At 31.7% G+C, this 12,986-nt stretch overlaps 1 protein-coding gene, 2 long non-coding RNA genes and 1 pseudogene across 4 annotated transcripts; all 4 read right to left on the reverse strand.

The window, feature by feature from the left end:
- Positions 1 to 1,184: 1,184 nt before the first annotated feature.
- LOC112462166 lies at positions 1,185 to 2,171 on the reverse strand (annotated as a pseudogene).
- Positions 2,172 to 5,513: 3,342 nt separating this feature from the next.
- On the reverse strand, positions 5,514 to 6,689 carry LOC112462167 (putative nuclease HARBI1). Its single transcript, XM_025027799.1, has 2 exons — positions 6,668 to 6,689; positions 5,514 to 6,633 (listed from the first exon to the last, which is right to left on the reverse strand). The coding sequence occupies exons 1-2, from the start codon at positions 6,687 to 6,689 to the stop codon at positions 5,516 to 5,518; spliced, it is 1,140 nt and encodes a 379-aa protein (XP_024883567.1). The 3' UTR covers positions 5,514 to 5,515.
- A 224-nt stretch (positions 6,690 to 6,913) lies between these two features.
- Positions 6,914 to 8,243, reverse strand: LOC112462170. The gene is made up of 3 exons (XR_003041629.1): positions 8,109 to 8,243; positions 7,121 to 7,202; positions 6,914 to 7,044 (listed from the first exon to the last, which is right to left on the reverse strand). It is a non-coding gene; the product is annotated as an uncharacterized LOC112462170 (long non-coding RNA).
- A 3,110-nt stretch (positions 8,244 to 11,353) lies between these two features.
- LOC112462169 lies at positions 11,354 to 12,685 on the reverse strand. 2 transcript variants are annotated; one of them, XR_003041627.1, is made up of 3 exons: positions 12,388 to 12,685; positions 11,800 to 12,263; positions 11,354 to 11,444 (listed from the first exon to the last, which is right to left on the reverse strand). It is a non-coding gene; the product is annotated as an uncharacterized LOC112462169 (long non-coding RNA). The 2 variants fall into 2 exon arrangements; XR_003041628.1 differs by having other exon boundaries at positions 11,354 to 11,458.
- Between the last annotated feature and the right edge of the window lie 301 nt (positions 12,686 to 12,986).

The raw sequence follows: 12,986 nt of genomic DNA on the forward strand, positions 1-12,986 counted from the left end.
TTCAAAACAACCTCCCTGATACCTTATATATAAGATTACATGTATGACTTGTACACTTTTTAGGCAAAAATTGGTAACCCCTTCACCGATCATTGCCAAATATTTTTGTTACGTCGTCTAACTTTTTCGATTTTAACTTGAATTTTATTGCAATTTTTGTAACGTCGTCTAACTTTTCCGATTCTAACTTAAGTTTTTTGCGACACTGAAGATGGTCCGATAAAGGTCCGAAACGTTTGTTATTATTATTTGAATTAATACAGAATTTTTAACATTAACAACCTTGTTACGGCTCGGTACTTTTTTCTTGATTGATTTTTACAAACTATTAATTATTTTAATAATAAAGAATTTATTTCTACTAATTACCAATTTGCAAAAAAAATTAATTTATTTTCGCATAAATACTAATTTTCACGTAACTAGACATTTTTCTCTGATAAATTACCAATTTTTTTAGTAATGCGAATTCACTTTTACATAAATGTTATTAATTTTTACGTAATTAGTAATTTTTTGCGACTAATTACTAATATGCTAATTCAATATTTAAGTAAATATGTAGAATAACGGCACCCTATCCGATTCTTTTAAAATTTTCAAATTTTGTGCATTTTGGGTAGTAAAAAAGATTCTCAGAAGGAAAATTGTCGCTTATGTTCCGTTTGTTTATAATTATTACTTAAAATATCACGATGTAGGCAAGTAAAGAAATAATAATTTATAAATATATATTTCGCTGCTTTTACTATTAGATTATATGTTATTTATAATTTTATTCAATTATATATTTTAAAGGGGGACAAATGGCTAAGGGGTGCTCAGTGGTTGCGCATATTGTCGAGAGATGCGTAGCAATAAATCACTGAAAGCGCACTTGGGATGTAAAGTACATGCTTACAACCCTAGCAAGTCCTACTTCTACCTCCGAGTAGTGCTCCCTGGGTAAAACCGGTAGAACTCGGCTAAGGTATGGCAACCCTTACAGAAGAGTCTCTAATCCCTGGTCCTCCAGATTTGGGGTTGGGCGCTAGGCTAACAACCTGATCCGTCAAACCAACTTGTTAAGAAACCAGAAACTGGGCCTCGGATGGGACGGTCACAACGGCGACGACTCGGATTACGTAATATGGCACTGAGAATAGGAACGTAAAACGTAAGAACCCAGTACGAGACAGCAGCAACTAAAAGCCTGGTAGAGGAGATGACAAAATGTGGAGTCCAGATCCTAGCAATCCAAGAGACAAGGTGGAAAGAAAATAGCACCATGAGAGTAAGGGACTATGATTTCTTCCACAGTAGAGGTCAGAGACACTTCCTCGGAGTGGGTTTTGTGGTACACTAAAGTGTTTCCACTGAAGTGTCTCAAAAGTTAGTCTCTTCATAGGATCCTTGTTCCAGCATTCCAGCATGATATTATAAAGCGTGTCGGGACAGCCGGGTGGACACGGCATTCTATAGCCATGTTCCACCTGATGAAGAACCTCGGCGTTCGTCATACCTGGATAAGGTATTCTGCCGTACGTGACCAATTCGGTAAAAAGAATGTCAAACAACCATACGTCGGATTTAATACTGAATTTGCTGTAGTTGGCAGCTTCGGGGGCGGTCCACTTGATAAGAAAACGCGCTCCTATTCTAGCCTTGTATTCGTCCTCTTTGATAAGCCTAGCCAAGCCAAAGTCTGCGATTTTAACAACATTTCCGTCTGCTACGAGAACGTTACGGGCGGCCAAGTCTCGATGAATGTAATTCTGTGATTCTAAGTACGCCATACTGGCGGCTATTTGCGCGGTCATGTTGATCAGTTGCTGCAATTTTAGGCCTCTACCTTTTCCTTGTAAATATTCCAGTAAACTGCCGTTCTTCATCAATTCTGTGATGATGTAAATCGGTTCCTCCATCGTGCACACAGCGTACAATTGAATTAGCTTGGCGTGTCGGAGTTTCTTCATGATTTACGCCTCGGCGAGGAAGTCCTTCGGGTCTATGGTGCCCGGCTTGACCGAGACAATATAATAGAGTTTCGACCAATCAGTGACAGAATGTGTGCTATCAGAATAAAAACCAGATTCTTTAATCTTAGTCTGATCAACGTGCACGCGGAAATAGAGGAAAAGAAAGACCCTATCAAAGACTCCTTCTGTAATATAATACACTGTAACGGGCATATAATACGACCCCGTCTAATGATATTAAAATGGTGCTGGGAGAGTTAAACGCTAAAATCGGAAGAGATATAATATACCGCCCGATCATAGGGAAGGAGAGCTTACACGCAGAGTCAAACAATAACGGCTTTCGAGTGATAGATTTTGCGACTAGCAGGAATATGACAGTCAGCTCAACGTACTTCCCTAAAAAAAACATACATAAGGGAACATGGAACTCACCGGATGGCTTAACGTGCAACCAGATTGACCATGTACTAATAGAGAAAAGAGGAGCATCCAGCGTACTACAAGTAAGAACATACAGGAAAGCAAATATGGAGTCAGACCATTTCCTTGTAGGAATTAAGTTCCGGTGCCGTATGTCGAGCAGGCAGACAAAGGGCTGAATACAATTATAATTAGTATAATGCCTGTATATAGGTGCCTATATATATAAAAACTTTTTTACTTTCTGTCTTTAATATTTATTTTTAATTATTTAATTTTTTTATTTAATTTAATTACCGAATTTAAAAAGTAATGGCAAACACGGCAGGTTTGTCTATAATTTTAGATAAGTGAGCGACAGAAAGAGAGTTTCTTTGAAGTCAATTTTGTCTGTATTATGTGTAGTTATCTTTATAAAAAAAGAAAATATGTTGATGTAAAAGAAATTAAAAGTAACTGAAATTGAAAGTAAAAGAAATTAAGAGTAAAAAGTTTTTACATTAGTTGAAATAAAAGCAAACCAAATCAGTAATCTGTCCTAAAGATAGAATAGAAAATAAATGAACTGAAATAAAAAACCAGATCTTACAAGACGGAATTACGATGTCTGGATTACTGATTGAAAATGTGAGTCCAAATGTTTACTGAAACGTAATACCGATTATGACAAAAAAAAGTAAGAAAGAAAAATGAAAAGAGAATGGGGCCTCTGCATTAAGGGTGCTTTCCAGCAAGCAACACAGACGACACAGTGCGACACAGTGTCGACATAGGTGCTTTCCTACAACGACACAATACGACACAACTCGACACAGCTGAGAAGCAAAGTCGAGATGTTGTGTCGTAAATCAGGATTACCAATTTCAGTAACTTTTAAAATTTTAATATTTACAACCCTGGAGATAAAAAAATACTTTCTGTTATTATATATATAACTATCTAAATGTCATTTTGTGTAGTTCTGTAATTAATTTTGCTAAATTAGAAAATAAAGAAAATGAAGTGCAAATATTGTGAGGAAAATGTATTACTTGATGAAGCCGCAAATCACGCATGTTTTATTGGAAAACAAATTTTTATGGATGAAGAAAACAATTTATTTGTACAAAGTGATAATGAACAACGTAAGCATAAATTTTAGATAAATAAAACTTTAATATTCAATTTTATTTGTTTAATATCTGTATAATATAATTTGTACATTTTTTATAGTTGCTACCTGCGATGAAAGTGCATCTATAAATGAAAATTTATCTACGGAAACATGTAACACACATGTAAATAAACAACGTAAGGTTATGTTTCTTTTAAAGAGATATAGAACTTTAATAATGAATTTTATTGTTTAATATAATTTGTTCATTTTTTATAGCTGCAGTCTGGGATAAAAATAGTACGTTAGCACTTCTCAGTCTTTATGAAATGAAAATAGAAATGCTCGATCATCCAAAAAGAAAAACTAAAATATGGGACGCTATCTCTACAGATTTACAAGAAAATTTTGGAATACAGGTATAAAATATTAGAGCGTGCAAAATTTTTTAGATTGTCATAAATTCTATATAATTATAAACTTATACATAAATAATAACTTTATATTTTAGATGACTACAGATCAGGTTCGTTGGAAAATGAACGCTTTAATAAAAAAATACAAGGAATGCGTTGATAATAACTGTAAATCAGGAAGAAGTCCAATGACCTTTGAATGGTACGATCAACTAGATGAGATCTTTGGCCAACAAGGAAACGCTGCTGCAAGTCATACTGTTTCATCCAATTTGGCTTATTTAAAAAAGTCTTCATCTTCATCCGTACAAAAACGTGATTCAAATAAGTCTTCAACAATAACTTCAAAAAATGCTAACACTTTACTGCAGACTTCAAAAAATGCTAACACTTTATTAACAAGATGTTCCAATGAAAATGTACAAATGACTACATCCAGTGACAGTGAAATACAAAGTCCTGCATCAAATAAAAGGAAACGTCCATTGCACGGAACTGGATCTAATATAGCAAAGACAAAAGTTGAAATTGAAAACCAATGGTTGGAATATATAAAAACAAAAACTGAACGTGACAAACTCAACGATGAAAAACATGCAGCAACTTTTGAGCAAAAAAAAGAAATATTAAAATTAAAAAAAAAACGTATTACTTTAAAAGAAAAGGAAATTGAACAACAAAAAGAATATTTTGCAGCAAAATTAAGAGAAAAAGAAAATAGACATGCACAACTAATGGAAATAGAAAAAGAAAAATACAAACTTTTAAAAAAATTAATTAAAAATGAAATTTCAGATTCTGAATAATTTTTAAAAACTTACACAGTTTTTGTGCAATTATAATTATTCATACAGTAAAATATAAATTTAAATGTAAATTGCATATTATTCTATATACAAATTCGTTATTTTTTGTATGTAATTTATATATTATATAAAATACTTAATTATTTCTTTTATTGTATGGATAAAAAAATATTAATATAATTTTTATTTTAAAAACTGTTATTTTAAAATATGTAACGCCAAAGTTTTTTTTTTTTTTTTTTAAGTTTAATAATTTTTATTGGACTTATGTATTTGCTCATTTATTTAATATATCTACAGTAGTATTCTAACAAAATATATGATTCAAAATAAATAAACATACAGTAATATAATTTTATTTTTGGCGTAAAAAGAAATGAAAACTGTAATTTTTTATTTTCATGAAACTAACATTTAAATGATTAAAGTTAAAACTATAACTAAATGATTATAAAGTTTAAAGATAATTACATATTGAGTATTTTAGATATAAGAAGTCTTTACATATAAGATGTGTTTCCATACTCATTTTTAGCACTGAAAATATATAGTATGACATATAAACTGTTAACTAAATTGTTAATAGAGAAAGTGAGTATGGGACGCACATATAAAGTGTTCATTATTGTGATAATAGCGGTAAAGTAAATTGATAAAATACAAATAAGCATAAATGTTACTATAAGTTGTTATTACAAAGAAATATATAAAAATAATATTATTAGAAAACATGTATTTTAATTTATTTAAAAAAAATCCAATTTTTGTAAGCTATACAAATATTAAGTAATAAATTATTGTAATTATGACTGTTATTTTTTAGTTTATAGGAAATATCTCATTAAACAACTGCATCCTACGGTCTAGTTCTTGATTAAAATTATTAAGTTCTTCGTTATTATTTTCAATGTTTATAAAATCGTCGACATATTCAGAAAAATCATATAAATCATTTTTACCAATGCAATAATTATGTAGTATACAAGCCGCAACTACTGTATTAGTAATAAAAGATATGTCACGATATTCAGTAAAGAATTTAATGCGACGAAAACGCCCTTTTAATTGCCCGAACGCTCTTTCGACAACTATTCGTGTAGATGAATGCATAAAATTAAATTCCCTCTGTTGAGGTGACAAATGCCCGTTATCTCGAAACGGTGGAACAAGCCATTGTAAACATGGATATGCCGAATCACCTAATAGAAATGTTTGGCCAGGAAATAACATTTCTTTATCCATACTAGCTGTTTCATATAAAGATGATCTTCGGAAGACCCGCGCGTCATGAAGCGAACCAGGTTCACCGCAATATATATTAGTGAAAAGCATATCTGCATCTACAACAGCTTGTAAATTTATTGAAAAAAATTTTTTTCGATTACAATAATTACGTGCATTACTGCTAGGTTTCAGAATTTGAATGTGAGTCGAATCTATCGCTCCTAAAATATTACGAATTCCTTGTTTTCTGTTAAATTTTTCACATACCATTATAATCTCATTTTCTTGTGGCCATTTTATAATTATATCTTTTTTTGTTAAAAGCCAAGCTATAATTCGTCGAAGAACTCTAAAAACAGAAGAAATTGAAACATTAAATCTATCAGACATTGTTCGAAGTGGTTCTGTGTTCGCAATATACCACAAAAAAATTAAAAAACTAAGTTTTGCCGATATTAATTTAACGCCAAAAGAATGTGATGGAATATAATGCGAGACTTTCAATTCTTCAATTAAAATCAATGCTGTACGTCGATTTAAACGTAAATGTTCTTTAAATTCCTGGTCCGTCCAAGAATCAACAACTCGAAGATAATCTTCAACGCGATGTCTTTTCCGACCATTCATCAAATTATTAAGCAAAGGGAATAATAATACATCTTCATTTTCCTCTTCATTATTTGAAGATGTATGTACTACTACTACTTGTACTGCTGTTGAGTATACTTAATTCATCACTCGATGAACTCTCATTATTTACAGTTTCCATCAGTTGAATAATTATTTTATGTTTCTTAATATTCATCTGTAAAAAAGATTATAAAAGTTTCATAAAAGTGCTTTAGAATTATGTTTATAATTTATGTAACATTTATTATATATAATATTAAATATAACCTTTTTTTTATATAATTACTTACAATAAATGATTAATTTGCCAATATCCAATATCTTACAATATTTACACTGACTATAGACAATATTTACAATGACAATATATTTTTAATATATTTACAATATATTAAAAAATAAGAAACTGCTGATTTATGCCAAAGTGTACGATGTAATATAACCTTATAATGATACAGGATACAGTAGTGATGATTCATAAGTAAGGTTAAGATCTAGAAGAAAAAAGCTTACATCAGCGCAAACTAGTGAGTACATCGAAAATTAGATTGTTCCAGTAAGCACCCTTACACTGTGTTCAATTGTGTGACACAGTGTCTTTCTGTGTCTCCTTGCTGGAAAGCACCCAATGTCTATATGATCGGTTCTTGGGCTAGAATTTCAAACCAGAGCCACAAGAATGAAAGTAATTCTCAGATCTCAAGACGAATATAAACTCTAGCAGAGGCCCTTGTACTTTTTTGACTAATGTCTGTCTTCAAATATGGCGTCCCAATAAGAATCTCTTAAAGTGATTGGGCCATCAGAGCATGTCAAAGAAATAAATCCGAATTAAAAATATGTTATAAAGAAAACCTAAATACGCTTAAATTTGCAATTTTGAAAAGATTTGACGTCTAGTTTTTGAGATATTAAATCTCAAAGTTGGCATTTTTAACATAGGTTTTATGGAAAATTGTATCGAAAACATACATTTTTCGAAAATTTCACTCACTATCTGTAAAGAAACAAGTTCAAAAAACTGAAAATAACATTATTTGATTCTTCTAGCACTTGTTAAGTATAAGACAAAACGACGTTGACGTGTAATAAGGCCAAAAATTCAATCAAAAGTTGATGAATTATCGCGTTTCTTGTCGGCCTTTCGATCAGCTGTACGCGACGTGAACATGTAGCAACGCCGCGCCGTGTAGTGTTTTCTTTCCACAGCACTATTCTTTTGCAAGCAAATCTTCTGTTATCGAAATTGTTTGTTACCTTCCATTATTTTTCAACATAAACACAATACATAACCCCACTCAAACACATGGCACTGGCATGATAGCTGTCTAACAGCGAAGAGATGCAATGTCGCGACATTTCTCTTGTACGAATGTCAACTGAAGTCAAATTTTGAACTGTTTACATTTATCAGTAGATAAATTGATACATAATCGAATAAAAAGTTACATTATAAAACCAGTAATTATACAAGTGTCTAGAATATATCCATAAAAATGGTTTTTCTTAAAATAAAATTTAGGCCTTATATTGACTCATATGGTACTAGCCGAATCACCTTAAGGGCCTCGCTCGCTGGATCGGATTCCTCGCCTCGATCCTCCCTCTCGGACGCTAGCTGCCGCAGCTCTCCCTTTCCTGGCGGTGAGCTCTCCCTGGTGATCCGACTCTCGCTCGGTTGGTCTCCAGAACACGCGCCGCAACGATCAATCCGTCAAGAAAGAGATAACAGACTCGACACGTTCGAAGAAACGCAAGCAAGTGCGGCCGCGAGTGAGGGAGGAGGTGGGGGCTCTTTGAGAGTGGCAACTCGCGCGTTGCGCCATCTAAAGTAAAAAGGTTGGGCGTTGTAAAAGCGAAAAGAATTCGAGTGCAATATCTGAACAAATGATTTAATTTTTAATAATTCCAATTATTAATATTTATTTCCATAATTGAACTTATTCTTTATTTTGATAAATGTAAATACAAATATCTTATTGTATTAATATTTAATATTAATAATTTAATTAGTTGCTTAATTTAACTTCTGGTTTAATAAATGAACGGATGCAGTACTGAAAATGTACCTATTATATGTATATAACATTTTAATTTTTAAAATTGTCAAATTACAAACAGGAATTTTGTTGTGACTTTTACAGTTATAAAGTAACTAATTAATGGAAATGGAAGCCTAAAAAGATTAATATTGTAACGCAATTATTATAATAATGCTCAAATCATAAAATATTTACATTATCCATGTCTGCCAATACAATATAATTTTTTATTCATATTGCATTCTATATAATGGCAATGTTATTATATTTTTAATCCAACTTTTTTTTCATATTTTTTAAAAGTTATAAAATTGAAGCAGGGTATATTCATACATGCAAACCAGTTTATTTAATTGTGACCAGCTAGCCTAATCCACTGTGAAATGCTCTTAAAAAAATAAAACATAATAAAAATTAACATTACATTATACAGCTTTGAAATCTAACTTTTAAGTAAAAAAATAATATTTTTACCTAGTACACATTTTGAATTAATGTCATAACGAAGGTTGCTTCTATTTCCGGATTCAGGAATATGAGTTTTGCTCGTAATGACCTTATTCAACAGCAAACATTTGTGACATCTAATAATTAGTTCTGATGCTAACCCTTGATATATCTCAGTCTCCAGAAATTGTAGCGATAATACTTCTTTACATGAGATGTACCACAGTTGTTCACCTAAACATTTCAATTCAACGATACGTTGGTCCATGCATAATCTCTGGAACCTCTGGAACACTTTCTTCAGCATTCTCAATATTTTCTTCCACTGGATTTTTTGTTCTTTTATACCCATTTTTCTGTTGCGCAAGTCTTTTCTTATATTGTTTTTTAGTAGCGATTTTTTCTTTCCATCGATACATTTTTTGTGCGATAATTGCGGTTGAATAACAAGCTTTTCAAATTAACCTCCAATGTAGCTTAATTTGATTTGTGTAAGTATATGCGTGTGTCAAAACAGGCCTCCCAACCTCTTGGATTGTACAGTGTTGTCACATTTAGCTGCGTAGCTTATTAATATATTTACAGCAAATATCATTATAATAAAAATACAATTTTCATGTTTATACAATATATTTAATTTATATTATTAAATATGACTGAAATTACGAGTTTAAAGCAATTACTTTATTTTCTAATTTTTCACAGATTTAATTTTTTTAAGTTGAATTCAGGACAAATTCACTGTCAAAAATTATTTTGCCAAGATTTTGTTTAAGAAAAAAATAGTAGTAACAGTTATTTACAGTCACTAAATCTACGTTTTTTACATTTTATTAGATTTGTCGTAACTATATTTGTATACATTTTTTTGTCTTTGGATCTCTAGAGAATTAATATCGGTGTTTTTTAAGATTTCCATGACTTTTGGCTGGACCTGTCCTTATAGAACATCCTTAAGGTCAAAGTCATCTCAGCTGTATAAGTTTTTCTAAAGAATTACCATTTAGCAAATTAGAAACATTTAAAAAATATGCCTAACTATTATAAATCATAAGTTGCAATCAAATAAAAAAGAAAAAGAAATATTTATAGATATTTTATGCATATAAAAATCCACAATTTTTAAATTTGTGAAATATTACTCTTCCTTCTTGTTATTATTTATACATTGTATTTATATATATGCAATGTGTTATATATTATTTAATATTTATTTTTTTAACAAATTATTTTTTAAACATATTATTATTTTTCATATTTTTCACATTTTTATTCTGTTTTAGAGGTTTCAAAAAACTACATTTCTCTTAAGTAGTTACTACTGATTTTCTAATAGAAATGTGCAAACGAAGTTTTTACCACGGAAACCAAATATATCTCGTAATAGTTTTTTTATTCGAAGAAACATGGTGATTGTATAATGTTTCTAAAGTCACTTTGCAAATCGTATACCGCAATAATATGTTAATGAGTTCTCTTGTGCTTAAAGAAGCTGTCTTAATTCTCTGCGTGACTAATTATTATCTTTCTCTTGCAAATGCATGCTCTTGCACCACGTATTGATAATAAACTAATTAAAGAAATAAATGTTCTGCAAACCATATTTCTTATTTTTACTTATATTTTTATAATCGTCGAATTTAAAATATTTAAAGTGTGATTATTAAACATTTAAGGGGTTACACCTTTTGGATGCTTGAAAACCCTTATAGAAATTTATTAGAAATGCCCGAGGAATATGATGGTACACGCAATAAATCGAGAGTTATGTGCTGTACTACTAAATACCTTGACCTTTATTTAGTTGGTAGATGACAATTAAGTACTCCTGACTTATCTTATATTCGTACAGCTTATGCGTTTTCTTGCAATGTGAGATACGTATCGTACAGCGTGCGTGCTCAACGTTACGAGAGAGCGAGGGAGAGCAGCTCGGTACAGATCACGGTGCAGATCAAGCTACACTAGCGCGCTCGCACATATCTTAACCGCGCCAAGTCTAAATATGTTGTTGTCTTCCAATAAAATTTAATACTGTAAGTGATTTTTTGGCTAGTGATTAATCATTTAAAAGCACTATTAAAAGCACTATTAACAGTGCTTTTAATAGTGCTTTTAAGTGATTAATTACTAGCCAAAAAATCACTTACAGTATTAAATTTCTATAAGGGAATGAGGTTACTTTTCGGAATTTTTTTCAACAAAAATGTGATAAAAGCAATATAAAATTGATTAAATACATTAGATAGATTGTACTCTAAACTATAAAAAACAACTTATATTTTTCAAATATTATTTATTAATTTGTGCTAATTATAATATTCTCCTATAATAAATTCTCAAACAAGTTTTCTTCCTCTTTCTCTTCAAGCCCTTCTGGTTTGCACATCTCCGAGCAGGGTTATCTGAAATTAAGTTACTAAAAAGATTTATATTTAGATTACTTAATTGTGTTTATACTTACCTACTGGTAACCATTTTTAAAAATTTGAAAAAATGTACAATTTATATAAATTTAAAAAAAATTTAACCAAAATTCCCGTAATTTTTTGTTAATTAAAAAAATGTTTTTTTTTCCCAAAAAAAAGCCTTATAGGGGAGGGCATTCATTACAAGTATTTTGGTTTATTATAGAAGTGACCAGTTTTCGAGTTATAATGCAAATCAGTTCGAGAAACAATGGTTTCGAGAAAAACCACGTTAAAAGTTTTGAAATATAGATTTATATATTAAATGTAGACATATTTTATTCGACAATACCTGCACCATATATTAAGCTTTCCTCTTCTGTTGTTGGATCAACGGAAGCCAATTATTGTCCGCATTGTATTCTCCCTTCTTTTAACACGTTGTACGCTTGTTTCTCATCAAAACATAAACGGATTTTGTCTCCTTTCTCGCACCTATATTTTACGTATTCGATGGTTAATCCCGTACGGACGCAATTTCTTTTTTAAAACGAGAAGAAGTATTCCTTAATTATTTTCGGTCAATTTTTCTTACTTCAACTCTAATGATCTCTGATAAGCAATTGACTAAGACTTGAATACTAACAATTAATAAGACCTAATTGATATTCTCCCTTTACAATTCTTGTCTTAGAAACAAGAAAAGAGAAAGAGAAAGAAAACTGACAAAGAATAACAAAAGTTAAGAGATCCTTTGTTGTCCATGTGCTCGAATATTTCCATTTGCTACCTGAATGAGACCTCGATTAAAAGAAGCTGTAACTCGAAAAATACTGCAAATTTTCAAACAGAACGTTTTACACATTATTTCTAAAACTATATAAACGTTAATTTGAAACAAAAAAATAAATTTTTGATGATATGATCTGTGTGGTCTAACCCCTTAAACTGACAATGAGACGTAGTGCTTCAATCGCTGCTGCGCATAGACGACGCTGACGACGCTGACGCATTGCGAAAGACGGGTTCGTAAATCGGCCGTGTCACAATACGTCACTAAAACGTAGGTCGCTTAACGTCGCTTTTCTTGTCAACCACCCGCGAAGTGCAACAAAAATCGGTTATTACGTCTCTCGGCCCGTGCCACGCCTCCAATATCAATATTTATGACACGGCCGGGTACTTTCGAGAATCGAACGATCGTACGATTCTCGCGAATAACAACGCCGCGTGCTGGTCTCCCGTCCACTTATCGCACGCGGAGGGGGCGCGCGATTATCAACATGTTTTTAATTCCCCGTGCGTTCGCGCGCGTGCGAGCGAGCTTGTGTATACCCTGACGCAATTTTTCCTCCCCTTTCCCATGATTATGCGTCCGATATCTCCTTCTCGTAAATCATCAACTTGTCCCCATCTCTTCTTCCCTTCCTCTTTTCGTCAAAGACGATCGGCAAGCGGCTCGATTGGGAAAAAGAGTAGGGACGCTGGTTCTTAGCGGTCGCGTTTCTGCCTTCCTCTCTCTCTCTCTCTCTCTCTCTC

Source organism: Temnothorax curvispinosus, unplaced genomic scaffold (genome assembly GCF_003070985.1).
Source record: "Temnothorax curvispinosus isolate PA1 unplaced genomic scaffold, ASM307098v1 QBEX01012007.1, whole genome shotgun sequence".
Taxonomy (NCBI): domain Eukaryota; kingdom Metazoa; phylum Arthropoda; class Insecta; order Hymenoptera; family Formicidae; genus Temnothorax; species Temnothorax curvispinosus.

What these genes read in the sequence shown, in the direction of transcription:
- LOC112462167 (XM_025027799.1), bottom strand. Translation starts at nt 6,689, where the DNA reads ATGGAAACTGTAAATAATGAGA. An exon ending in GGAAACTGTAAATAATGAGA is followed by an intron (nt 6,634 to 6,667) that starts GTTCATCGAGTG and finishes TATACTCAACAG; the next exon opens with CAGTACAAGTAGTAGTAGTA.